Source organism: Mugil cephalus, chromosome 2, assembly GCF_022458985.1.
Source record: "Mugil cephalus isolate CIBA_MC_2020 chromosome 2, CIBA_Mcephalus_1.1, whole genome shotgun sequence".
Lineage (NCBI taxonomy): Eukaryota > Metazoa > Chordata > Actinopteri > Mugiliformes > Mugilidae > Mugil > Mugil cephalus.
Genome location: NC_061771.1, coordinates 16,571,994 through 16,599,244, shown reverse-complemented (window position 1 = coordinate 16,599,244; position 27,251 = coordinate 16,571,994). Strand labels below are relative to the sequence as shown.

At 41.1% G+C, this 27,251-nt stretch overlaps 2 protein-coding genes across 2 annotated transcripts; both read left to right on the top strand.

The window, feature by feature from the left end:
- The first annotated feature begins 273 nt into the window (after window positions 1-273).
- On the top strand, window positions 274-16,836 carry rnf150a (ring finger protein 150a). Its single transcript, XM_047578505.1, has 7 exons — window positions 274-1,025; window positions 8,531-8,781; window positions 9,579-9,650; window positions 9,779-9,861; window positions 10,009-10,105; window positions 10,195-10,402; window positions 12,844-16,836. The coding sequence occupies exons 1-7, from the start codon at window positions 572-574 to the stop codon at window positions 12,969-12,971; spliced, it is 1,293 nt and encodes a 430-aa protein (XP_047434461.1). The 5' UTR covers window positions 274-571; the 3' UTR covers window positions 12,972-16,836.
- Window positions 16,837-21,572: 4,736 nt separating this feature from the next.
- Window positions 21,573-25,879, top strand: LOC125004199 (aminoacyl tRNA synthase complex-interacting multifunctional protein 1-like). The gene is made up of 4 exons (XM_047578634.1): window positions 21,573-22,031; window positions 22,784-22,992; window positions 23,956-24,124; window positions 24,541-25,879. The coding sequence occupies exons 1-4, from the start codon at window positions 21,659-21,661 to the stop codon at window positions 24,705-24,707; spliced, it is 918 nt and encodes a 305-aa protein (XP_047434590.1). The 5' UTR covers window positions 21,573-21,658; the 3' UTR covers window positions 24,708-25,879.
- The last annotated feature ends 1,372 nt before the right edge of the window (window positions 25,880-27,251 follow it).

The following is a 27,251-nucleotide window of genomic DNA, read 5'->3' as shown; positions in this document are numbered from 1 at the left end:
AATATGCTAATTCAGTAAAAATAAATAAATAAAATAAAGTGAATGAAGATGCCGGCTGCATATATTTGGCTTCATGGATATAGAATTTGTCTAATGATATAAAGAGACTGATAAGGAACCACGCGTTCTCGTCATTAAAAAGACGATGAAGATGTTTTCATTCTTTATTACTGTAACATGTATTACCGTTATATATATATATATATGTATACTTTGTTTACCATGATGTCGCGCGTCAGACGCGTCTTGTCCACGCCTACGTCACGTGCTAATGAGCCGCCAGCCATTCGCGAGCGACGATGTAAATCAGCTGACGGTGAATAACAACAGAGCGTCCTCTCCTGCAGGTGGTGAGCACTTGTACGTAGCGCACAAACTCTGTAGCCACTTCGTGTGTGAGGGCTCGGGGTTTAGCCCTGGATGCCCTGAGAGTCTAACGCATTTACACTGCTTTTTTTTTTCTTTTTCATTTTTTTTCTTCTTTTTTTTTTTAAGAAGACGGTGCGTGATGCGAGGTTCCCAGTGAGGACGTCCCCCCGGAGCTGCCTATCCATCCAAGAGCAGCCGCACTATGGCCCCGTCCCTCATCCGAGCTTGCCGCAGTCTGGCTCTATCGACGTGGCTGCTGTCGTTTTGCTTCGTCCACTTGCTGTGCTTGGACTTCACGGTCGCGGAGAAGGAGGAGTGGTACACAGCCTTTGTCAACATCACCTATCTGGACCCCGTCACCTCGGAGGTCAGGACAGAAAAAGCAGAGTGCGGTCGGTACGGCGAGCACTCGCCCAAGAGAGAAGCCAGGGGTCTGGTCCTGGCTCCGGTCCTCCCGCAGGACAGACAGGCGTGCGACCCCGGCGTCAGGTTCCCTCCTGTCCACAAAGACACCGCCTGGGTGGCGCTGGTGGCTGCGGGGAATTGCACGTTCCGAGAGAAAATCCGTAACGCGGCAAACCAAAATGCTTCTGCGGTGGTCGTGTACAACATGGGCTCCAGCAGCGCCAACGACACCATAACAATGCCCCATCCAGGTAAGCGACAGTTTCTCATCTAACAAAACACGCATTTCTTCCTCGACTGTGTTAATGACTACAGTCGGAGCTGGCGTCCGACAACAGGTGTCCTGAGGCCTGGAAGCAAACATGCCGCTAATTCACCACTTGTATTTGACATCTCTGGTGGAGATCGAGGTTTGCGTCCCCTCTGCCGAGGTCTCAGGGCTCTCCTGCATCCCCGTGACAAAAACAATCGACGTGCTTGCTCCCCAAAGAGATGGGCTCGTTTCCACTTAATAGATTTCCTGAATTTGCCTTGAATTTGTCAACTAACCTGTAGGATGTGTTGTCGAACTTGACTGTGAAACCTCCAGATTATCTGTTTCCTTTTGTTCGCGTGGTGTCTAAAAGTCTGGTGCAATTGTGTGTAACAGTGCTATTTATGGATGTTTGCTCTCCTTCAGATGTATTTCCATACTTTTAAAAAAAGCAGCCCTGTGAGAATTTTGTCAGATTAATTCACTGCCTGCGTTTGTTACACAATTGGGAGGTCCACGTACGTGTTTAAATCATTTGTTTATAAATTAATGGCTTTACTTTAATTTCCCCTTAATCTTAGCCTGTGGCCAGTATCCACTGGGAGGTTAAACTGTTATTCTGACACTGTGCAGACGCAGCTGCCAAATAACTACTTCACTGAAGTGTTTAGAAGAAAGGATGACCTCATTGTAATAAGAAGCATAATGTGTGTGAATCAAAGAGTCTCCTCATCATAACTGCACATGCTTTTTTTTTTTTTTTTTTAAATGAATGGAGCCTTTATAATCACACACAGTTTAAGGTTCTGCAGACAAACACAACTCGGAGTTACTTCTGAAAGTAAAGCTAAAAAAACCCTCAAAATCCACCACAATCAATACATTGCCGAAAAATTGCAGATATTAGTTGTCCCAAAAAAACCTGAGCTCTAGATCAAACTGTCAGGGTCTTTTAAGCCCAGTCACATTTTCTGCTTTGTTGCCAGAGGCAGTGCAGGCTAACTCACAGATAATTAGACAAACAGTTCCCTCTTTAAAATGCACCAAGCTGCGTACTTTACCCGCTACCTGTTGTGACAGCTATTTTAAACCATGGTCTTGTTTTTCGCTCTTATTTAAGGTTTAATGTAAAATAAACAGAAGAGCGTGTGTTTTACTTGCAGCCGTCATCCACAGGTTGTTTCTAGAGAGTCATAGGATAGACTCTCCTTCAGATGAGGTAAAGAGGCTGATTAAGAAGGTGTCTGCATGGTGTACGTGTCCATGACTCCTCTCTAAGATGTGAGACATATATAGTGTCTCTCTACAAACCTCTAGGGGCTTAAAAATAAATATATTTGATGATAGATACTTATTTTTCATATATGTCCTCATCATCAGTAGGCTAATGTTGGTCCTCAGATGCCTGCTAGGCTTTTGTAATTGGAACTTCTTCAAAATGTGATTTTTTTTTATCTTTTTATTTAACAGCGGCTTCTCTTGTTGGAATAAACAAGTTCCACGTTTGTTAAGCAGTGAGAAATTCTGGTTTGTCCCGCTCTATTTTACGTAACTCACTACAAAAAGGAGCAAACACTAACATTTACACCTGAGATGATCCTTCTTTTTCCATTTGAATTGAATTTCCATTGCAAGTGTGCTCTCAGCTCGTTGCTAGTTTTCATAAGGTCACGGCTGACCGGACCAGCGCTGCTGTGCCAGACAACAGTGTAATGCATGAAGGGCCGTCAGAAAGACCAGTGCAGAAGCAGATGTTCAGATAATATGTATCAAACACCTAATGGCATTATGGTGAAATTACTGGACGTCAGCCATGCGCTTGTGGAGCCTGAGCACAAGATAAGCAGCTGATTTAAGTTCTATGCAAAGCTTCTAAGGCTTCATTCAAATTTCTTATTTTGATATCAAAATGTAATGTTGCCTCCATACTATACTAGAATCCAGTCATCTCTTGTGTACTGTACTTTCCAAGGTGAATGGAAATACTAATCTGATGAGCTGTAGAGCCTGTGAGACAAGTGACAGCATCAATATGCTTCTCCGACAGTACAGTTGATCATTAAAGCTGTACTATTTGTGTTGAAATGTGTGGGTGGAAATTCTAGTAACCTGAGGTACAGGTCTCCTGACAACATGTTTGTTGAGGGAACCCTCAGTGTTTGATCATTAATCATCTTGTTTTCCTCCTCTGCGATGACGATAATGTTCGTCCCTGGTGCGCCCACAGCAAAAGATTCAAGGCACCAGGCTATTTTTAAGGCTCGTCCTGCTTCTAGCCACGACATAAATATAAACTAAGACACTTTACGAAACAGAGACCGTAGCCAGGAGAGCTGCAAAAGGCAGAGCTGATGGAGAGGAGGAGGGTTACGGAGGGACGCGGTGACAAAAGAAACGGGTCTCACTAACGTGTGCACTGATTGTGAGGCTGGCCAATAAAAAAAAAATAACGGAGCGCTTCCCTGTCCTGAGCCAACACAGCTGGCCTGTAAAATCCTCAGTCCCAGAGCCAGAAAACCCATCATGACACTGAGATTGAATTTAACCTTTCCTCCCTAAGACTGAGCTGTGGGAAACTTTTGTTCAACTTTTCGTTGTCTGCAAGAGCGATAATTTGGGTTTGTTCTGTATAATCATGGTCATTATCATTTTTAAGCCCGTTATCTGTCAAAGCTAATCACATGTATGTGTTGTATTGAAGTATAACAATAGCTACACCTGTTGGATAATAAGTTGTTCACACTAAGTCCCGTTAAAGTATGGCCCTAAAGTTTTCACTCCATATGCTGAGACAGAATCACTAGAAATTGAACCTTTCAAAATTAGAGCACGAGTTCCTAAAGTAAATATTTTTTTTAGTAGTGTTCAGTAATACGTCCTGCTGACATACCGTACATTAACTGGAAGCAAATTCTTCACCTACTTATGGACTCACCTGTTCTGTTGACCTGTGATGTTTAGGCCGCAGGCATTGGTGCCATAGGGGGAAACTGTGTTTGTTAAAGGCGTCTTTCTTCTCCTTTTTCTTTTTCTTTTCTTTTCTTTTGCTGAGAACAGTTTTGCTCCGAGGCTGGGTAATGTTTGAGTAACGTTTTCTAACGTCTCAAACTTTACCTCTGTGATCTCTCTCTGTCTCCGATAGTTGTTCCCAAACCTTCGCAGATCAACATCTTTTCAGATTGTCATTCAGCAAGACAAAGAGCGTTGCCGCACACTCAAACTATTTCCATTTCAGAGAACGTGGTTTGTTCTATTAAACTGTATTAAATGTTTCCAGTATTTTGACAGCCCTCTTTTAGTCAGTGACCTACACTAAACACATAGAAAAAAATAGAGTTTAATTGACTTTAACCACACCACAACCTACATCCTCCAAATTGAGATTTGGTGCTAGACTGTATAGTTCCATTAGGATTCACTGGTTTTCACTAGTGTACCTGATGAACTAGGAAGTGAGCGTAGGTGCACAGATGGGTTGAATTAACTGGCCATCTTAAGCTTCACAATCGCTTCAGGCGTGCCTTGCGTGCACGTTTAGTGGGATTAACTCCATCTGAACACCTACATAAGATGTTGGGAACACACAGTAAACTGTGAAAAACAATCGGTTGCCTGCCAGCATCCAAAACCTGTCGGTTAAGCCGTTGATCATTTTGGTTATGTCAGTGGCCTCGTAAGTCAGATCATCAACACTCCACCGGCTTAGCGGCTGATTTATGTGTTACTGTGCTACTGGGACCCCGTGCCGTCGTGTGTCAGTAGCTGTGGCATAGCTGCATTTGACACGGTTCATGATATTTGTATTTTGTATATCATCAGCCTCATTAAAATCATTTTTTGACTTGCTGTCAGAATATCAATGTTTCCGAAAACTTTTGTATATGACGTAGGTAACTATACTATTATGCTAACGATATGTGTCTTGATATGTTTGAAAACTTAAAATGTTAATATTGATTAATAAAAGGAATATAAAAATGGTAATTAGAAAGCTTTGGCGATGCCGATAGATGAATTTTCTTACATTTAGAGTGTTTTTAGGCTTACAGTTTCCATTGGTTTTCAGACATTATGCTGACTTCATCTGTTCTGATCAAACTGTTCTGATTTATGCCTTAAATTAAATATTCTATGTCTGGTTGATTAAAAACCTTATGTTGCTTTGTTAAACAGTCATGTTTAAGTCATTGTGGTTAATAAGCAGCTAACCATTTAACTTTACAGTAATTTGTGTATCTGCATTAACCACTGTGCAGCAGACATTGATCCCTCTAAAGAAATCAAACACAGTGCCTGAACAGGCTGCCGACCACTGAATTAACCCCGTTCAGTATTAATCCGTCATCGCTGCCACATTTTGGTGTCGTGTGCCTCAGATCTTTTCACTAGTTCAGTCTCCGACATTGCCCTCCTGTTTTAGAAGCAGCTATTTTTGTCTCCTCTGACTGCGTCACGGCGAAGGAGATAAGAGTTAAGGCTTAGTAGGGAACTCTTACATGTCCTAATATGCCTTTCCCTATTTTGATTGGCCATGGAGATCGAGCATGGGTGATTTAAGAGTTTAAAAGCAACAGTTTTGTGTCTAAAATGTGTTTATTTTTCGAGGTGCTGTGGCTTAACCTCGTGTTTTTAAAGGCAGTGGTTGCATCACAGTGATTCTTTATGTCTACACCATATGGTCATGCTTGAATAAAACCATAAACCTGCAGGGGAGGGGTGTTTGTATATAAGATTACACTTGCACTACATTCAGGAAGCCTTGAGAACGAACTTGGGTTATTGTGGAAGACCTGAGCTGTATTGTCAGTCTCATTAATTTTACAAACTCTAAAGCAGTTTTCAACCAAGTGACGCAGGCAGGTAAAAACCATGGCAACAAGTGGCCTCGCCGTCTGTTTGCTGTCCAAATTTAAGCATTTGTTTTCTCAGTCATTGTTTGAGGTGGTGTTTGCTTTAGTAACTTGAATATACATAAGCTCATTTTGAGGCAGCAGTCACCTAATATATGCAGTGCTTTGTGTTTATTACTGGCTGGATGAGTATTAAATGCGTAGTTGTCAGTAATGGAAGAATTTCAAAGGCTATTTTGATCTGCTTTATTCCTGTATTGTTAAAAAAAAACAACTGCTTTTTTCAGCTCTTTCTATGTTTTACATACACATAAATGCTTGATTTGCAGATGCTTGCATGTTTTATAAAAATTAAACACTGATCTTGGGTCAAACAAAAATGTAACGGCTGTGCAGATTGTACAACAGAGCTGTTACATAAAGGCATTATGAGCCTGACAACATTACTATATTACAACTGCGCTCATATCAGTCTGATATGAAGTCGTTAACTCCTCGGGAAAACACAAAACACACCACTCTGTCAGCGGCACCAGCTGCGTGGCAGAATCACGTCCGTGCAGGTTGAATAAAGTCACTGTTTACAGCAACTGATAGGAGGAATAAACCACCACAGGGAGCCTCCCTAACCCCATGCAGCCAGTCAGCAGCAAACAGGCAACAGAGGGAATATGATGTAACAGTGCTCAGACTGTTAAAGCGATTCTTGGAATCATCAACCCCACTGTCTGACGGCTTATAAAACACAGCATTGTTATTCCCTGTTGTGTCTAGAAGTTGTTCAGTCATGTAGACATCCCATGTGTCTCTCCGTCAACAAATGCAAAATCTAACACGGAGAAATGCCGCATTTTTATAACCAGTACCAATCACTGTTGTACTTGAGAACAGTCCTGGTTAATTTGTGAATACATGGAGTTACTGGTTTTTATGGACCCCCTACCTACTATATGTGTTCTATATTAAACTCAGCCTAGTGCTGTTTATAAATACACATTACTATTATTATCATCGTTTTGCGTTCCGTTTTTCTATTCTATTCTAAATAATACACAGATTCAAATATTAATATTAAGTGTATTTAAAGAAACTTTAATTGTGGGCGGAAATAATGCTAATCTGGTTCAGTGTTTTTAATGTGAAGCTGAAAAGAAATTTTTAGTTTGTTGATAATTTATTATTCTGCGTTCATATCCAGATATCTGTTTATTACATTAGAAGTCACCCAGTACAATATCTAGTTTTTAGACAGACACACAGTTCATAATAATGAAAACACATTAAATATTGAAATACTTATAGGGTCAAATATTTGCCCGTTGGCCCCAGCTCAGTCATCTGTTGCCTCATTTGAAAAGGTTGGGTGGTGACTTAACAGGGTCTGTTATTCATAACTCATCAAGTAACCATCAAATTATATTAATAATAAAAAAAGAAAACAAATACAATTCATTTTAATTCAATTTTATTGATATAGTGCAAATCATAGAAATTGTCTCAAGACACTTTGGAGATCTGGGAGACTGAAACCCCAAGAGAAACACCAAGGCAACTGTGGCCAAGACAAACACCCTTTAATAGGAAGAAGAAACCTTAAGCACAACCCAGCTCGTGTGGAGGGGACTCATGGTCATATATTTACTGAACTACATGCTGATGGCCACATATCAGTAGAAACAAGCCTGAGACACTGAGATTAAGGACCTCATTTTAACAGTATCCAGGGCAAAATACACCAAATATGCCACAAAAAAAAAAACACAATTAATGTTGATATGTTGGGTTAAGGCTTGTCTACATTCTTGAGATTGTGATTGGTGTACTAGCTGATGTCAGTGAGCAGCGTATCACAGGGAGTAGGTTTCAGCATAAAGATAAGTTTAACTTCCTCAAAAGTTAAGGCTGTCAGTCAGTCCCGCAGCTGTATTAACAGCCATAGTGCGTTGGCAGGAGTTATCAGGAGACTGAACTGTAGTCAAAATACAAAACCTGTTGTTGTGCACAGCAACAAAATCAACAGATGGTTCCTGGTAGGAAGCCTCTAACGCTGAGAGTGAGGCTTTGCTTCATCTGTCTCGTCTAAGCTCCCAGCAGCTGACCCAAGAGTCGGCATTACCACAGTATTCACCCCAGTCTGAACCAGCAGAGCTGGTAATGCCTCCTCCGTTTCAAAAACACCACACCTTTAAAGTCACATTATTCAGCTTTGGAGGCGTGGCTGCTTATTCTGTAAAATGATTGATCCCTACAACTAGCCTAATAAGATGGAGCCTATTTGATGCTTTATAAAGCATGAAAATAATAGTTGTTAATCTGTGTTAATAATAGTTGTTAATCTGTTTTTCCTTGCTACCTAACACTCTGATTTATTTTTATTTTTTTTAGCAGTTACATTATTAACCAACACCATTACATTCATCATCAATTAATCTGTTAAAAATAATAGATAATTACCAAAGACATACTTTTTCCCTCAATATCTTGTAAGACCAAGAAAAGAAAATCTAATAAAATCTTAATGTTATAAGCAAATATTTCATTTATGAAATATTTAAATATAAAACAATACTTATCAAAAATAGTTTACTAGGCAATTCAAGTCAAGTATGTGAAGATTTGAATAAAAGACATTCCTCCATTCTGTGTTGTGCAGATACAGGCGATGTCGTGGCCGTCATGATCCCAGAGCCTAAAGGTCGTGAGATTGCGGCCTTGCTGGAGCAGAGAATTCTGGTCACGTTGTACATCACCATAGGAACGCGCAACCTGCAGAAGTACGTGAGCAGGACGTCCGTAGTGTTTGTCTCCATCTCCTTCATCGTCCTCATGATCATCTCGCTCGCTTGGCTCGTCTTCTACTACATCCAGAGGTTCCGCTACGCTAACGCAAGAGATCGCAACCAGGTATGACTGTGTTCACGTGGTGCAACGTTTTTGGAGGTCGTGTGTTTCTGCTGCAGCCCTGTACAGATCTAAGTGAAGCCCAGAATTAACCTGACAGCTGGCCGGACATGACTCCGCTCTGAGCCCACAGAGCAAATACTTGTTTCTTTATCATGAACGGCCCTCACTGACGTTCTTGTGACAATACGTCGCCCCGTCTGTTATGATAAGAGCTGTAGCAGTGACGACTGCTGTTTACATTTTCACTTTCAATTATCTCGATTCATGTTGTACAAAGAATTCAGTCACATTGAACAAAACTGCTTTCAATGTATTAACCAGGCAGGTTCGTAGAGTAGAGCAGCCCTTTCACACTTAAAGAATAACGGTGTGTTTCATGACTTGTGTAAATAAATCTCACCAAAGGCAGCTCTGTATTTTTTTCTATTGTTGTTTTCTTTTGAAGAAACTGGAAAATGTTAGGTGAATTGAGTCGAATTATTTCTTCATTTGGTCTTAAAAGAGTTTTTTTTTTTTAAATTTCTTCCTCTTTTGTTGAGAAATCATTAGCAAAGAAATTGTTACCTGACTAATAATATTTACAGGTACTTTTTCCCACTGTTGCTTGGCAGCGCTTATAAAGCTGCCAAGAGCTTGACCTGGACACCTCAATCTATCTTTTTAAATTTACTTATGATTTAAAAGTAAAAACTTGGTTGAACTTGTCTGATTTGGGTTCAGTTTTGTTTCTTAATTTGATTTACCTTCACACTCTCTGGGTTCAATACTTTTTCAAGAGTATTTTTTTATGTCTGCAGAGGCGTTTGGGAGATGCTGCCAAAAAGGCCATCAGTAAGCTTCAAGTACGCACCATTAAGAAGGGAGACAAGGTAACACAGCTCCACATGCCGCAAGTTATTATTTTACGTACATTAATAGCATGTTTATTTTTGCAGCTGCATCGTCAATTCAAAGATATTTCTCCACATTTATAATTTTTCTGTTTCTGTTTTCTAAGGAAACTGAGTCAGAGTTTGACAACTGTGCCGTTTGCATTGAAGGATATAAGCCTAACGATGTTGTGAGGATACTACCGTGCAAGTAAAGTGTTTGTGTTTTCACTTTGCTGTACATACTGTAACTTCAACACTGAGTCATAAGCCACAGCATCTCATTTCACGGCTTGTCACATTTAAGCAGCTGAAAATGAAATGAAAATGTGTTGCCTTTTTTTTTTTTTTTTGTCAGACATCTCTTCCATAAGCACTGTGTGGACCCGTGGCTGCTGGACCACCGAACGTGTCCCATGTGCAAAATGAACATCCTCAAAGCTCTAGGAATCCCAGTAAGTTCCCTTTGATTTTGTCTTTTTAACTGATACTGTTACAACACATACATGAAAGCATCTCCCAACACGTCCATGGTTTGCTACAGCTCAGTGCAGACTGCTCGGATGAGGCTCCTCCGGACTACGAGACGACTGTCGGGGGTCCACCCACCAACCCCATCAGTGGCGCGAGTGACATCACAGTCAACGAGAGCACGGTGGTGCTGGATCCAGCAGGAAGAGCGATAGACCTGCAGCTCCATCCGGATGCAGAGACAGCGCCTCATCAAGGGGAGAGCCGCATCATTGCCAGCAGTACGTACTCACATTTAACATCTAAATGACAGAAGGACTGTGACAGAAGTGGACAGCGCTTTGGACCCGCTCTGTTGATTGATTTCTCATGTCACAGTAGTGTTACTTATCTCACACTTGTTACTGGTCATTTTACTGGTCACAATTTTACCAATCACCACATCAGCTTGTAAAATACTGTGTATTGATTAGTTATTCAGTGAATTATGACTTTTGCCTAAGTGGTTGGTACTTCCACCACAGACAGGTTTCATTTAAAAACCTGAAAATACAGAATTGAGATCATTTTTTTAAAACTCAAAGCGTAAAGTAAGGTGTAAGTACAGTTGTTTATCTTTCAAAAAGGCAAAGATTCTCCGGATTTATCTCTCTGCAACATTTTTCCATTGTGATAATTTACATTTTACTTAGGTACATGATCTAATTACTTCTTACAACACAGGCTGTCAAGTTGGAAAGTTTAATGTTCAATTCACTCTTATTCAAGTATAATATTTCTAAAAAAATAAAAATAAAAAAATAAGTAACAGGATGTTAGGACATTGTGTTACTTTTTGCCCAGGCTTGAGTGTTTTATTCTGAGGCCTGAATTAGGTCAGCAGCCACCTGGCCAGTTTTTGCTCATTCAGATCTTCCTGCATAATGCAAGCGAGGGGAAAACTCTAGAAAGTCACAAGCTAACCCACATACACTCAGATACCCAGTTCTTTACATTATACCACCTTACGCAACCACCTCAGAGTTGTAGCTTTAACAGCTGTTAAACATCTGCAACCTATAAACACTTAGTGTGTGTGTGTGTGTTAACATGTGTGAGTTCATGCACATGTCCTTACATGTGTTCTTCCTGCCATTTTTGACAAATGTGAAGTATCAAGTCAGATTTTTTAAGCCTCCTATTGTTTTGTTAAACAGAGGAATAAACTGGGAAGTGATTTTTATTTATATTTTTAATATTTGGTCACATGTCAGTAATTGTTTCTTCATGACGCAACTCGTAGCAGTCCAACACTTGTACTGGCCAGGTTTGTTGTAACAATTATAGAATAAACTGCACTTTATCATCAATTTAATGAATGCAGTTTATGGAAGACTTACTGCTGTATTATACTGAGAGCTGATTCTTTTATTCTGCTCACTTATAAAAATGAGGTGGATAAAATAATAAGAAAAGCACTCGGTTTGCATACAGCCAGATACAAGGAAATGGAAACACTTCTTTATGCGTTGAAACTACTGCAAAGAAAACAAAAATCGGCTAAATACTCATTATGCGCTGGTAGAGCACAGACTTACATTTACTTTTGTCTCCTTGACAAGCAGTAGATCAGCTGGCTACAAGCCAGCGGAGACTAATTAGAATGTAAATTAGAGGTGATATGTCGCATGTCACAGCACCAATGAGCAAACAGAGACGATGCCAACAACAGGCAGTAACACGAGATGAACAAGGAGATCTGCTGCTGTGGCTTGGCAGTGATGAAGTGTCGCTAGCGCTGCATCTTTGGCCTGATTAATGAGTGCTGGGGTAATTGGTTCAGTGCCTATCGTTCTCTGCAGATTCAGCCATTTACCAAGTGTGACAAAGACATTACTTCCTGGAACTGAGGACTTTCCTAGTTGTTATCTTAATATGAGTGACTGATAGGGGGACATGGGTTTTATTAGGGACATCTGCAGCCATTAATTGGTCATTGGAGTACCACCAGATTGGTGAAAGAAAACCTGTCGCTGAACTGTATGTTGCTTATTTAAAAACATTATATTAAATCATAGGTCTTCAACAGGGGGTCCGCAACCCTTAGAGAGTCCTTGGAGGTACTGCACGGGAGTTGCAAAATCTTTGGTTGATCTGTCATTTTTTATAAATTTTTATATTTTCCCCCACAAATTTAAATGTCTTCAAATGCACATTAACACGCATCCAACGTATTTAAGTAAAGGAATACATGGAGACAGAAGACACTGTATCTCACAGAGCGCTACACTAGACCTGTCAATCTAAGCTTCCTGTGCACAGTAGGCCCCGCCCCTGTCGCTGCTGAGCCAATCTGACTAAACATATCTCATTTGAAGTTGAAACTTGAGCTTCTTTATCTGTCAGTTAAGCACACAAACACACACACACACACACACACACACACATCAGTCAGGTATGATTGTATCAGGTATGTTTATGTTTACGGCAGTCAGTTTACGTTTGTGTATTAAATTACAGTGCCAGAAGGTGTGAAAGTATGAAGGGAGTTGATGCTGCGCTCGACTTGTTTCTGATGCCTGCGAGTTAGTTAAGTGACATTAGTGACAAAGTTAATGACATTGACCCAAGTAAATACAAAAGCTTAGGAACTTGCTGTGGATTACTGGCTCTGTCCAGAAGTAGCAGTGTCACTACTAGTGACCCACAGAGTAATGAATTACCTCCTTCTCTGTTCCCTCAGGTGAGCACCAGCCTCCTCTCACCAGCGATTCAGACACATCCATCATCCTGGGCATGGAGGACGGTATGTCCGAAGTACAGCTGTCCGATGAGCAAGAATGTGACGAGGCCAAATCCAGAGAAAATTAGAGCATACGGGGGTAAAAAAAAAAAAAAGCCTGGATGTCCAGGCAGGAAATGAAGAACCAGAACGTGACTGGGCAATCAGACCGCCGCCAGAGTCCACATCTTTGGCTAATTTACAGGATGTAAATCCAATAAATGCACAAAACACCCACTTATGTCTTCACTGAGCGAAAAACTGGTACGCCCTACATTTGTGGACATGTTCCTCATATCTTAGCCGTCATGGCAACCAGACCAGCCAGTCACAGGTCACACTTCGCGGTGGCCCAGTTTTCGTCCACGTAATCTTTTCACATCTTTAAACCGGTCGTCCGGAACACACACACACACACACATTGGCTGTGGAGACGTCGGAGCCCTTAACCGTAACACAAACCTGCTGCGGGGACACGATATGGACACAGGATGAGCTGGACCTCTTTTACACCAGATTGCAGCTTTAATTACAGTAAAAAAACGTCTTGTTTGGTACGAGATCACTGCCAACGATTCTTGAAGTTTTCCAGATGTGAGGGATGTGTACGGTACATAGCACACGTAAGGAGTTGGTGTGATTTCAAACCAGCAACTTTTAATTTAAGACTTGGGTCCTTTAAAAACTTGAGATTCAGGTCGTGCGTGGCCACAAAGAGCTGGATTATGTAAGCACACGTCATGCTGTAATTTCTAAATGGACCTGTTTCCGTTTCTATTTTGTGAACCTTAATTTCTAACCAACTGAATATTCTTGTTGTGGAGAGGAAATAACACAATGAGACAAGGTCAATATTTCTGTCCTCACATTTGACAATCATAGCATGTCAGTTTGAAGTGATGTCACCCACTGCCCTACTGAAACTGCTGCTAATTATTAGAACTCATGTCATCATGGCACATGAATAATTGATCGCTCCCTGCTGTCTGTCAGGAGGGAATCGTTCCCGCTCACAATGCTGCTAAATCCAGCCGGCCGTAGCAGTTATCACTACCAAATCTGGCAGTGTGTGCACATCTGTATACAAACACTTGGCGCGGCAGCCGGTATAAATGTGTGGAGTCTTTTGTGCCAAGCTTATCTGTTGTGTTTTGTTTTATTTTATTTTTTTTTTATGCACACTGCTTTCCTTGCCTGGCTAGCTGGAAGGAATGTCTCTAAACCGAAGCTAAGAGATAACCAGGAGACACAGCATTAAGTAGTTCTGTGTTCGAGGAAAACCGGGGGGAACTATGCATTGCTAGGATTTATTTTGAGGAGCTCGATGCTTGAAGCATGATTTATACGGCAGTGAAATAGTACAGATTGTTAATGCATATATTCATAAGCTGGCTAAAGGCACTGTTTGTGCCATCAGAGGGGTCTGCTATATGCTATTTGATACCGCTAAACATTATCATCTGTTTTTCGTCTGTGTCTGTCTGTTTGTACCCTCTAAGCACTGAGAAACCACTCAAGTAAGTGCTTTATGGTTGCAAATTCACTGAATAACTAAAACATAAAAACAGGTAAATTACATTACAAACCTTTTCAGTTTCAGTTCATTCAGCTGTCAGCCCTTCATCTTTGCAGTTCTTGTTTTATTTTCTCTCTCTACTTTTTCTCACAGCATCGTTTGCTGTCAGTTTCTTCTACTCATTCCAGAGGAGAGATGTTCATTCACTAGACATGAGGGGAGAAAGAAAGCACTGGTGTGTTAATGACAGCTCCTACCAGCAGATGTAATGTTGCGTATAGTGGTTGAGTCTCTGAGATACTGTGGTAAAGGTCGGTTATTACAGCTTGAACGATGCCAGAAAGCTTACGTCCCAGTTTTCTGGTCACACTACACATCCCCTTACAACACTATTGTCATCATCCACATCTAACAGAAAGCTAAGCCAGCTTAGCTTGCACATACGTAGACTGACATTGATGATTGTTAATGCACACTTCAGTGTGTGGTAGAATTCTTTGTTCTGCTTTTTTTTTTTACTGCTTTGTCTTTTGTTTACGGATTTGTCAGTTAGTCTCTAACCGCTTGAGTAATGTCTTGTGAATAACAGCAGAATCCAGCGCTTTATTGGGTCTTTTTCCTCTCACATTCCAGCAGACTTGCACACTGAAGAAGCACAGACACACTGACTCAGCCCATGGAGCCAGTGGAATTTAACTGGTGGTTTTCTCCTCCAGTCATTGTTTCCACTAAGTCCTGCACCCACCTGGGACTCTATTATATAACACAGACTTCCCAGCTCCTAACATTAGTACCACATGAAGTAGAAAGGGCAGTTATTCACCCTGTTGTACTTCCTGTTGGTGGGGAAAAGTTTTTACGTTACCTCACTTTATTTCTACATATTCTCCTACATGTAGCATATAATTTCAGCCTAACTGACATGTGTGATAGCATAATGGGAGAAAACGCTTCTCATAGACCTTTTGACAGATTAAAAAAAACTTATCTCTAGTTGTACATCTTTGTGTTGTGGACGTGAAGGCAGAGGAACAACATGATTCTTTCCAGCTCAGTATGGATACAGATGTGTAATACTCGGCTTAATCTGGACCTTTGAGCGTCTGTATGTTGCATCAGGTCACATGGACGTTAAGACTGCCCCATACGGAGGATTATATATCAGTATCTGTGGTTCTCCTCATCTGTCTTCTCACACAGTTTGTCATCATGCCTCCGTCTCACATTCACACACAAATATTTGTTTATTCTGACCATTTGGTTTGGTCGGCATCAATGCATTGCTGGATTATCTTTGTGCAACAGAATGAAACAAGGTGGATTATTTTTTTTTCGGGGCAGTTCACATTGTATGATTAAGGTGTACGTGTAATCTCTCAGTTTTGTCCGTTTACAATGTTACAATAACAGCTCTCTCTTAGGACTCAATAGGATTTGAACACTTAGAATTAAAAAAAAAATCCTTCATGTAAGAACATTCAACAAATTCATGGAGAAAACATTTCACCGCGACGCTATTTAATGTCTTCATTTCCTTCAGGGTTTCTGCTAATTTATGGGAACATGTAAATTCTGTTGAAGGAAGTTGTTTGTTAATCTAGTTTGTATTCATTTATGTTATTAGTCATGGGGTTGCACGGTGCTTACGGACTGACAAAAATGAATCAGTTCAGAATAGCACCTAAGTAGAATAAAATTTAAATAGTAAAACTGAAATAAGAGTACTTGCATACGTTGCAGAACTTGTACAGATAAAGGCGTAGTAATTTGTGACAATCCATCCTAATGAGGAAAACCTACAATGAGTACTTTTTTTTTACATTTCTCTGCAGGTTAAACAAAGTGAAAGTACGCAAACTGCAGTTATTTACATTGATTAAACAGACAAGTGGAGCATTGTGTCTATTTTCCCATGAATTAGTTCCGACTATGTTCTTCCTTCGAGGGAATTGTAGAAACTGTAGATTTCTTTTCTGAAATCATGGACCTGTGAAACAAAGCCTTATCATCCAACCTTGTTATAGTTAATGAAGGTATTCTCTGTTTCCTTTACTTATATCTCCATGTGTGTTTTCTGCTTGTCTGTATTGCACTTTAACCCTCCAGTGACTGGGAAAGCCTGACCCGAAGGAGTCCCTTCTTGTATTTAAAGAAAGGGAGCTACGGTGTTGAACGCGGCGCATGAGTCAGCTGTTGCTTACTGCATTATGTTGTGATCTTGTATCTGTACTATGTGTATGTGGGGGTGGAGGGTATCGATATATTGTAAAACATATATACACAACAGAAATAACAGCAGTGCTATTTTGGGATATAAAAGTCAATATGAATAGCAGCGTCTCTGTCCTTTTTTTTGTACTTCACACGATGCATGTGTAGGAACGTCTATGGTTGTGTGGTACAATAAATTTGAATCAGGCGTTTTGAACTTTTACGAACCCGTTTGTTTTACATACGCTGAATATAAACTACAGACAGAATGCAAAGGAACGTTAATCAATAACGGAGATGGAGTGAGGAAAATCCAAATAAAGACGTCCTGCACTGTCCAGGAAAAAGCTGTAGTGAGCAACATTTTGCATGTGGGCTAAAATATCATCCTGACCTTCAATAATGCAAGAGTCATCTCTGGCAAAATGTCAAAAAGTGGTTTCATGTCCCGTGAGGATTTCCCAGGTGGGAAGCAGCACAAACTCTTCCCCCTGTAACCTAGTAAAGCATCACATAAATTGGGAACATGTGGCTTTCTCCTTTTAATACGCACTTTGTCACTGCTGTTAACAAGTTAACATCACATACATCAGCAGCACCCGCGAGTAAAATCCAAGCCGTCAGCACTTAGTATCAATGGTTCCTGTGGACATTTAAGGGCCCTTTTGAATGGAAAGAATTTGGGATATTTCCTGACTGCGAGGAAATTGCACAAATTGCAGGGTTGTGTCCACGGTAAACTATTTCAAAGGGAGTGGTTTTGAGTTTTATCATATTCAGGATGTGATGGAAGATCAAAACATTGGCAATTATATATAGTATCTAAGAGTCTGATCTTGATTTCTCCCCCCGATTGTTGAGATTGTTGAGAAGAACATGGTTTCAAAGCAAAGACAACATGCTTAAACATACATGGATTCTAGTGCACATATAAGAAACAGCCACATCCTCATACATAAAATACATCTTAAAATTGTGAGGAGAAAGGCACTGCATAATGGAGGGGGAAAAAAACTTGTGAGGTGGCACATTTAACGCAGACCTCTATAATGATGCACGGGAGAAGCACGGGTTAATCAAATCTCATACACTCACTTTTGTAATTATTGTTTGTTTTAATCATTTTTACCAGCAAGAAATAAAATTGTATTTATTGTTACACCAAGTCTTCTATGTCCAGCCAATATATGTAATAATGTACACTAAACTATGAAAAAGATAATGTAAAGAAACTGCTAGAATAATTCTGAGCACAGCCTCTCTGTTTTAGAAATGTTTAGCAGAAAAACATTTCTAAAATGCCAATGATGTAGAAAATAGAACTGTGGGGTGTTACATGATTGTTGGAAGTATGGGACGACACAGTGGTTTTATTTGGATGTCTTCGTAAAAACTTGTCAAAGGCGAACTATAAAACAGCAAGTAAACACAACATGAAGACACGTTGTTACACATGCCTGAAGAGTCCAGTAGGTGGCAGCATAAAACCTTGACATTGACCTGTAGCGTAATAACTGAGGAAGAAGGAAGATAAGGGTTGTGGTAGAATTCGGTGGACTTTAACAATCTGGTTTGATTTGGGGCAAAATGAACATTTTGTTTAATCTGACACTGAAAGTCTTGAAAATCTTTGTTACACCCAGAAATGACATGGGTGATTGGCCAACAAATTACAGAGAACCTCAGATGACAAAAAGCAATAAAACATCAGACGAATGAAGCAGATTATAATAAATTATATAACTTACTACTCATTCCTTTTTATACTTGTTTATACTTTAAGTTTCTTGTGTTTTTGCCTTTGCACACACTTCACATGTTAATCCTTATTTCATTATGAAGTTTCCTTTCACAGTGAGCAATTGTAACACTATGATTATAGCTGAACTATGTAGGTTAATAATTTTTGTTTTCCTTTAAAAAGGGATTTGAGACTTAAGGTGTTAAGGCAAGTGATTAAAACGTTTAAACAAAAAGACACAAAGATTTATTAAACGCCTGCAGAAACTCAACAATAACCTTGCTATTAATAACAAGACAAAATTTCCCAACAGGTAAGCACCGAATGTAGTACAGAGATTGCTGTAATTAAGTAAAGAATGAAGAAGGTTAGACTTTCAAAATAAAACATCCCAAATGTTAAACTCAGCTGATGTGAGACTTACAATTCTACATATTCATACATCAACTGAAACACAGCAGCAGGAGGAGGGGTTGGAGGAGGAGGGGGTGATAGGCTTGTGGTTATGACAGAGGTCAGACTAGACTGAGGCTGGGTCTCTCAAGTTCTTCTGAAAAAGTTGAGGAATTGTTCCTTCAGAGATTTCTTCCTCACTTTTTTCGGTCCCTCCTCAATCTGCTGTTCTAGATGCTGCTGTCTGTCCATTAACACTTTTCTATAGTTTTCTCCTCCACCGTCTTCTTGATGGCCTTGTTCGTTGATTGTATACGCTGCTGGATGTCGGCCTTTTCCTGGTCCCTCTGTCTTTTCTGGTTTTCCAGGTCCTCCTTCGTCTTGGTAGCTGCAGCCGTTATAGTTGCTGTCATCACTATGTTCTCAGAAAGGTAGTGGAGTTTCTCCTCCTCCCACTGGCGTTGTTGCTCGTCCATCTGAGTCTGCATGAGAGTCAGTGCAGCTTTAACTTTAGTGGTCTCCTCTGCTTGTTGTTGAAGACAGATCTCTGCTTCCTTCCTTTTTCTCTTTTCTGTCTGGAGAGTCTCTTCTAGCTGTTCACTCTGCAGAGAAACATTTTCATGCATCTCCGTCTTCTTGCTGAGCTCCTGATGAAGAAGAGCCATCTCTTCTTTTGCCTTGTTTCCTTGGGCTGGAGATGTGGCAGGCACATCTGGAGATGCGACAAATGTGCATTTCCATTACATTTTTTTTTTACTGATATTTCTGAAATATGGATATAGTAGAATTGTGCTTTGTACATGTTTCCACTGAAAGGTGGAATGAGCTGTAAATCTCATGAAGTGTCATCACACCAGTTATACAAAGTACAATGCACAATGAAATGTATTGTTGTACCTGCAGCCAGTAGTAAAAACTTTTAGTACTTTGTAGTGTACTTTGTGTATATATACAGTGGGGGAAATAAGTATTTGATCCCCTGCTGAATTTGTAAGTTTGCCCACTTCCATAGAAATGATCAGACTCTGGTTTTTATGGTTGTTTACTGGTTATGGGTATAGACAGAATATCAGTCGAAAATGCATAAAAAACACACAATCTAAAAGTTATAAATTGTTATGTATTTTATTAAGGGAAATAAGTATTTGATCCCCAAGCACAACACAAGTCAGTACTTTGTAGAGAAACCTTTGTTGGCAAGCACAGCGATGAGACGTTTCTTGTAGTCACCAGGTTTGCACACAGCGCAGGAGGGATTTTGGCCCATTCATCTTTACAGACAGTCTCTAAATCCTTCAAGTTTCTTGGCTGCCTCTTGGAAACTCGGAGCTTCAGCTCCCTCCACAGGTTTTCGATCGGGTTAAGGTCTGGAGACTGACTAGGCCACTCCATGACCTTAATATGCTTCTTCTTGAGCCACTCCTTTGTTGTCCTGGCAGTATGTTTTGGGTCATTGTCGTGTTGGAAAACCCACCCACGAGGCATCTTCAGTGTTCTTGCTGAGGAAAGAAGGTTTTTGTCCAAGATGTTACAGTACATGGCTGCATTCATTGGCCCCATAATGCGGTGAAGTTGTCCTGTACCCTTTGCTGAAAAACAGCCCCAAAACATGATGTTTCCACCTCCATGCTTAACCGTGGGTATGGTGTTCTTTGGGTCATACTCACGTTTTTTCATCCTCCAAACACGGCGGGTCGAGTTAATGCCAAATAGCTCAACTTTGGTGCTGTGGTCTTTGTCAGACCACAACACTTTCTCCCAAGCCTTCTCTGAGTCATTTAGATGTTCACTGGCAAACTTAAGGCGGGCCTGTACATGCCTTCTTGAGCAGGGGGACCTTGCGGGCACTGCAAGAGTTCAATCCATAACGGCGCAGTGTGTTGCCAACTGTTTTCTTGGTGACGGAGGTCCCAACTGCTTCCAGATCATTAACAAGCTCCTGCCGTGTTGTTTTAGGCTGCTCCCTCACCTTTCTCATCATCATCCTCACTCCATGAGGCGAGATTTTGCGGGGAGCTCCAGACCGAGGACAGTTGATGGTCCTTTTATGGGTCTTCCACTTGCGAATAATGGCACCAATAGTTGTCACCTTCTCACCAAGCCTTTTGCTGATGGTTTTGTAACCTATACCAGCCTTGTGCAGGTCTACAATCTTGTCCCTGAATCTTTTGACAGCTCTTTGGTCTTGCCCATGGTGCTGTAGAAGTTGGAATGTAAGAAACTGATTCTTAGAGCAGGTGTGCTTTATATACATGACGAGTTAAGATCAGGAGTATTGGTAATTAGTTGACTGAGCACAGCTGTGTGCCACATGCGCACCAGCCAATCTGTAGGAGCCTGAATTCTAAGTGAATTGTTGGGGATCAAATACTTATTTCCCTTAATAAAATACATAACAATTCATAACTTTTAGATTGTGTGTTTTTTATGCATTTTCGACTGATATTCTGTCTATACCCATAACCAGTAAACAACCATAAAAACCAGAGTCTGATCATTTCTATGGAAGTGGGCAAACTTACAAATTCAGCAGGGGATCAAATACTTATTTCCCCCACTGTATATGTGTGTGTGTGTGTGTGTGTGTGTGTGTGTGTGTGTGTGTGTGTGTGTGTGTGTGTGTACAGGTACAAATGTTGTACTGAAAAAAAAAAAACTTGTTTAAGGGTTTATACATTTATTTTTACGTTACAATTCGCAACTGTGTGTTATACAAGCAGCTGCGAATTGTGGTTGTTGTTCGCCGTTCAACCTGAGAGCGGCGGTAAAGTACAAGTTAGCATTTGAACTAGTATTTAAAGCCACAAACCATAGAAGAAGGAGAGCGGGGACTAGGTCCATGGAGGAGGCTGGTGGGAGGAGGGGGTTGAGGTGAGAAATCAAAGCTGAAGCTCTCTCCAAACGCCGCTGAGAGAATGGGGCGCAGCGAGGAGCTCAGTGACTTTCAGCGTGGCACCGTCGTGGGATGTCACCTGTGCAAAAAGTCAGTCCGCGAGATTTCCGCCCTCTTGAACCTCCCTCGCTCCACTGTGAGCGCCGTGATTCTGAAGTGGAAACGTGGAGGAATAACGACGGCTCTGCCCCGGAGCGGCCGACCGCACAAGCTGAAGGAGGAGGACCGCCAGGTGCTGGAGAGGGTGGCGCTGGGGAAGTGTTTGCCCTCCATACAGGCTCTGACCAGCGAGTTTCAGACCGCCTCCGGGGCCAGCGTGAGCTCCACCACTGTCCGCAGGGAGCTCCATGAGATGGGTTTCCGCGGTCGGGTGTCCTCGTACAGCAAGCCTAAAGGTGCGTCCCGGAGGTCCGGGAGCCAGAGGTTAAACGGCCACAAATGGGCGTAGGGTGCCTTTGACCATGCACAAATTTTACACCTGCATTATTCTAACACGTGGTAGCTGAGCAGTCGCCTTTAGACGAGTTGCTCACGGGATTTCGTCCCCTGGCTGCGATAATTTGATCCATTCAGCTGCAAGAGCATCGGTGATGTTTACCTGTTTGCTCATATTTAAGCTAATTCAAATCACACCATACACTCTTACTTTCATAGTGAATAAGTTTCATTTTTGCTCCACGTGATAACAGTAAATAAATAGCTTTTGTGGGGCCCCATCAAGTCAAATGTTCTTTGGCCCCTATCACCACTATGCTGCTATAATGTCAGTCTGTCAGCATTTAATGATTCCCACTGAAAAACGTATCTTAGTATTTTTAAAATATACGTGTTACATACACGCACATATATGTGTGTTTTTATTAAACAATTAGCAAAATTAACCTCTACACCATGTGCAAGATCTTACAGTATCTCTTTATCCTTTATATCCTGATGTGCATTATGGCAAATTTATATAATTCACAGAGCATTATGCATTTTTGCACTTATTTAAGGTTTTTATTTATCTTTATGTCCTCTGTTCCTCTGTGCAAAAACATCTGCAACATCTGTTGTTTAATGCTGTTGGTTGTTTTTTTTTGTTTTTTTTTTTTTTTGCCAAAAATGATTTATTATTAACTCGTGTTCATCTTTCTTCTATTGCCAGGAGGGCAAAAAGTGTCAAAGAAGCAGGACTCGTGCAGCCAAGACGACGCCAAAGCGGACGTTTCTCGTCTGGACCTGCGCGTTGGACGTATAATTTCAGTTCTGCAGCCTCCAGACACGGATGGCCTGTACGTGGAGCAGGTTGATGTGGGAGAGGCTTCACCGAGGACAGTGGTCAGCGAACTGGCCACGCACATACCTGTGGACCAGGTACACTATGGCATTATGCTCCTGTATCAACTGAGTACGGATTTCTGGACTTTTACTTGAAATATAATTATACTGTCCCTTCAGATCTATTCTGTTTCAGATGAATGAATAATGTGCTTCTTTGCTGCTTCAAACTAACAGTGTTTTTCCTGCCAGTTTGGTGCTTATGAAGGTCACTGAACGTCTCATCAGATTTAAGTAGATTAGAGCCAATAATCGGGTTTACAGGAGCTTTCAGTTAAGATGGTGTTGTAAAGTAGAAAGGTAATTTTTGTATTAGCTTTAGAGGTGATTCCATTAGACGGACAATCATTTATGTATACTATACTGCATGGTGTCTCTGTCTTTATTTATTTGCCAGTTTAAAGTGGATGGATATGAAGTGCTTTAAATGAAAAGCTTTGGGTCACTTATAAGTCTGAAGCATTGATGTGCTGGCACGACAGTCTCCACGCTCCTCCAAGTCAGGGGACCTTTTCAGGGCCATTCACTGATTTTAGTTGTTCTGTCCATCAGAAATGTGTTATTAATAAGACTGAGGGGGTTCATCGTGGAAACAAACAGTCTACCGACAAGATCACTTTATTGATCACAGCAGGGAAATTGTTTCGTCCAACAGTCCCAAGATGAGAAAGAACATGTATGAACCAGACCATAGGAATAAAAATAAAATGAAATAAAATAATCTTAAAATAAAAGAAGAATAAGAATGAGGTAGTAAAGAAGAAGAATTTACACGAGATATACAAGCATTTATATACAGACATGAGATGTGCATTTTAGCCAGAATCAACCAAATCTTTATCATTTAGACACTTATCAAGATACAGTGTTATAGACGTGTAGGTTAATGTTTTAATTTTTGTCCCGGCTGAAATCATCTTTGCACAACATTGCACTAAAAGCTGTAAAACCTGAAAAAAAAAATCTTAAAGTCTATTTAATCTCCTCACCCTCTTGCAGATGCAAAATCGCATGGTGGTCTTGCTGTGTAACCTGGAGCCAGTTAAGACGGGGGGAGTGGAGAACCAGGCTGTGCTCCTGTGCGCCAGCTCAGCAGACAAGGTGGAAATCCTTGAACCTCCAAGCGGAGCAGTACCAGGGGACAGAGTTACTCTCCAGGGAATTCCAGGTATCACCATCTGACTTCTTTGCATCCTAAAGCAAATCGCTATCTTAACCGTGATAAACATTCTCCATCGAAAAAGAGGTTTGTACACGCTCAACCAGTCAACGTGCCTCTGCTCGCAGCGCTGCCGTTCATCAGGCATTCGACTGCGCGCTGAGCAGGCCTTATCTACAAAACCTCACTGACCTCTCGGGACTGAAAGGGAGCCAATCCCTGTAACCAGTTTCCATAATCTCATGGAAGGGGTTTGTAGAAGGTTATAACAGCAGTGTAATCCTGCTCACGGTTTTGATGTGCGAGGAGCTTTGCGAGGATATAACACAATACAGGAAAAGTCCCGCAATCACAAACCTGCATGTGATATGATGAGGCTTGTTAAGCTACAGAGATGATTCTCAAACTGACTTTCTGACTGACAGGTGAACCAGACAAAGAGCTGAACCCCAAAAAGAAGGTGTGGGAGCAGGTTCAGCCCGACCTCCGCACAGACAGCCGAGGAGTCGCAACCTACAGGGGAGCTGCCTTTGAAGTGTTTGGAAAAGGAGTGTGCAAAGCCCAAACCATGAGTGACACTGAAATCAAATAAACTGACGGAGCTTCTCCAAATAGCTCAGAGCACATACCTGCCACCGTCCAAACTGCTGCGGGAACGCTTCCCAGACGGGTGGAGGCTGTAACAGCAACCCAGTTTCTGGAGTGACAATCCAGCGATCAACGTGGGTGTGACCAACATGAGCACGACACGAGGATCTGTAGTTTTGAATTTGTCCAAGGGAGGGCACTAGAGCGCCCGTGGTGGTGCGTGACGGTTTGTTATGAGACATGAGATCATATCAGTCATATCCAGCAAAGTTCCACATAGTTCAGGGAAATTCTTTCAGAGAATCCTGTTGAGTTGGGAAATATCATTTGGGACAACTTAAATGTTTCCCTGTGAGACTATAAAGGCCAGTTCCACTGAACAGTGGCAGAAACTCCACTGTGCAAAAGTCCCTTTTTAAAGAGGGGACATACACTCACTTGCCAGTTCATTAAGAATGCATTCTACCATAACAACTCTGTATGTTTGCTTCATACAGTAGGTGATGGAATTCAGCATTTGCTTAAAATAACAGGGAGCTGTTGATTTAACTGTGTTTTCATTTTGAAGGCTGTGGTTTGTAGGGCCATTGTACTGAGTTGTACAAACAGGTTTTCTATTATTTTGACAGCCCCATTTCATTCAGCGGGTCTTGCTTAATAAGCGCAACACATCAAAACGCACTCCAGCGCTGTTTCTACGTAGAACTGAACATTATAACATGTATAAAGTTATAGATTTAATGCAGAACTGAAATGAAGTACATTTGAACAATGTACCTAATGAACTGGCAAGTGAGGGTAGGTTGAAAATTGGTCAGGTGTGGGACAGACTTATCAGTGACTGATGTCTGTTCTTGAAACAGTTTCTGAGTCGATTTATTGACTCATTTGCTGACTCATTTATTCTTTCATTTTGTATAATGTATTATTAACATTTCTTTAAAAAGGCTGCTTCTGTTTATCTGTAGCTTCCCAGGAAACTTCAAAAATGGACCCTTCTGAATCGCTGATTTGGGTTGAAAGGTGTTTATTTAAGTTTTGTGTCGACTCTGTTTGTAGATAGTTACGCTGCTCTTTAGATGTCATGGCATGTTAACTTTTGTACGTCGTGATTGCCAATTAGCATATTTATTATTTCAAGAGGAGAATAAACCAACGTGTCTTGTTTTTAAAACACGAGGCCTTCATGTTCATGTTTATCAGTCTCAACTAAGTCCATAAATACAAAAAAAAACAAAAGAACACAGTTTTTCTTCCGTTTTTCTTTAAAGGAAGAACTGAACGGCTTCATGTAAAGAAAATGGGGATGTGATTGAGGAACTAAGAAGTGGAACAGATTGACTGGTACACCATGTTGCTGGTACATGTCAACACAGCAGGGTGGATGAATACAGTATTACTAGTATTATTTTATTAATAAACACAGCACAAGAGTTATACTGTAAGGAAATCCATCTAACACATGAATGTGGAGTCCAGTGTTAGTCCTGTTAGTCTCGTTAGGTTTTTTCGTTAGATACTGCTAAGTTTTAATATGCACTTGTGCCTCCAGAGCGTGTGTTAACTAACACTGCAGACTGGCACTAATAAGACCAACTGGAATGATTAAAGGTCAGGGAAGGGCATCAATGTCATGTCACCCCCCACCCACCTACAGTGCATTCTACTCATGTATCAAACCCAAAGGGGGAAACCAAAGTGGGGAAAGCGGTCGAACTGTAAAGGTTCATCACTCATCTCTGTCCGTACATCTGCAACAGCGAACTGGTGTGGACGGTTTGCTCCTGCAAGCGAGCAGCCCGTCGACTCTACAACCAAGCAGAAAGGAAAGTGTGTAAACAATCACCTGAAACCCCGTTTTCGCCTGAGCTGAGTCAACCAGTGAATGAAGAGTTGCTCCCCCCCCCCCACCCCTGTTTTGTATCCTGTTTTTGAGGCCACAAAGGGCAGGAAACCACCAAAACGTAATCAAGGCTGTCTGAGTTTGTGGGATTTTCACATGTCTGTTATCACTTTTATTTCACATCTTTATAAGATTTGTTTGAAAATATTTTGGTGATCTCCTTAGAACAAATCTCTCAAAGCTTGCGGGCTTTTTGAGGTTATTAAGGCCCCCGTATTATTGAGGAGTCCTGTGATGAAATCTCACTTTACTCATTAACTCCGTTAGTAAACATACTCTAATGATTTATTTTACCGTACAGCTTACTGAGCAAAATGACCTGTAACCTCTGAGACCAGTGCCAAGGCTTAATTATTTATACACCACTTCTGCACCACTGAGTCAAACATGTAATGCAATTTATGATCTATGCAAGGTAAGGCAGCTGCCACCTTTTACTGTAGCGTATGTTTCTAGTGCTAATTAATACATACTGGGATGTCTAGTTTGAGTTTTACACCATCCTAGCGAGGATATTTGTGCAAATGGGGACATTTTGCCCAATTCTCGCTTCTTCAAAAGGCCGTTTGGCGGGTAAGACTTGGTTTTAGGGTAAATGTTATAATTAAGTTATGGTAAGGGTAAGGGGCTGAATATGGCCCACAA

What these genes read in the sequence shown, in the direction of transcription:
- LOC125004199 (XM_047578634.1), top strand. Translation starts at nt 21,659, where the DNA reads ATGGGGCGCAGCGAGGAGCTCAGTGACTTTCAGCGTGGCACCGTCGTG. An exon ending in CTCGTACAGCAAGCCTAAAG is followed by an intron (nt 22,032 to 22,783) that starts GTGCGTCCCGGA and finishes TTCTATTGCCAG; the next exon opens with GAGGGCAAAAAGTGTCAAAG. An exon ending in CGCACATACCTGTGGACCAG is followed by an intron (nt 22,993 to 23,955) that starts GTACACTATGGC and finishes ACCCTCTTGCAG; the next exon opens with ATGCAAAATCGCATGGTGGT.
- rnf150a (XM_047578505.1), top strand. Translation starts at nt 572, where the DNA reads ATGGCCCCGTCCCTCATCCGAGCTTGCCGCAGTCTGGCTCTATCGACG. An exon ending in GTGAGGATACTACCGTGCAA is followed by an intron (nt 9,862 to 10,008) that starts GTAAAGTGTTTG and finishes TTTTTTTGTCAG; the next exon opens with ACATCTCTTCCATAAGCACT. An exon ending in GAGCCGCATCATTGCCAGCA is followed by an intron (nt 10,403 to 12,843) that starts GTACGTACTCAC and finishes CTGTTCCCTCAG; the next exon opens with GTGAGCACCAGCCTCCTCTC.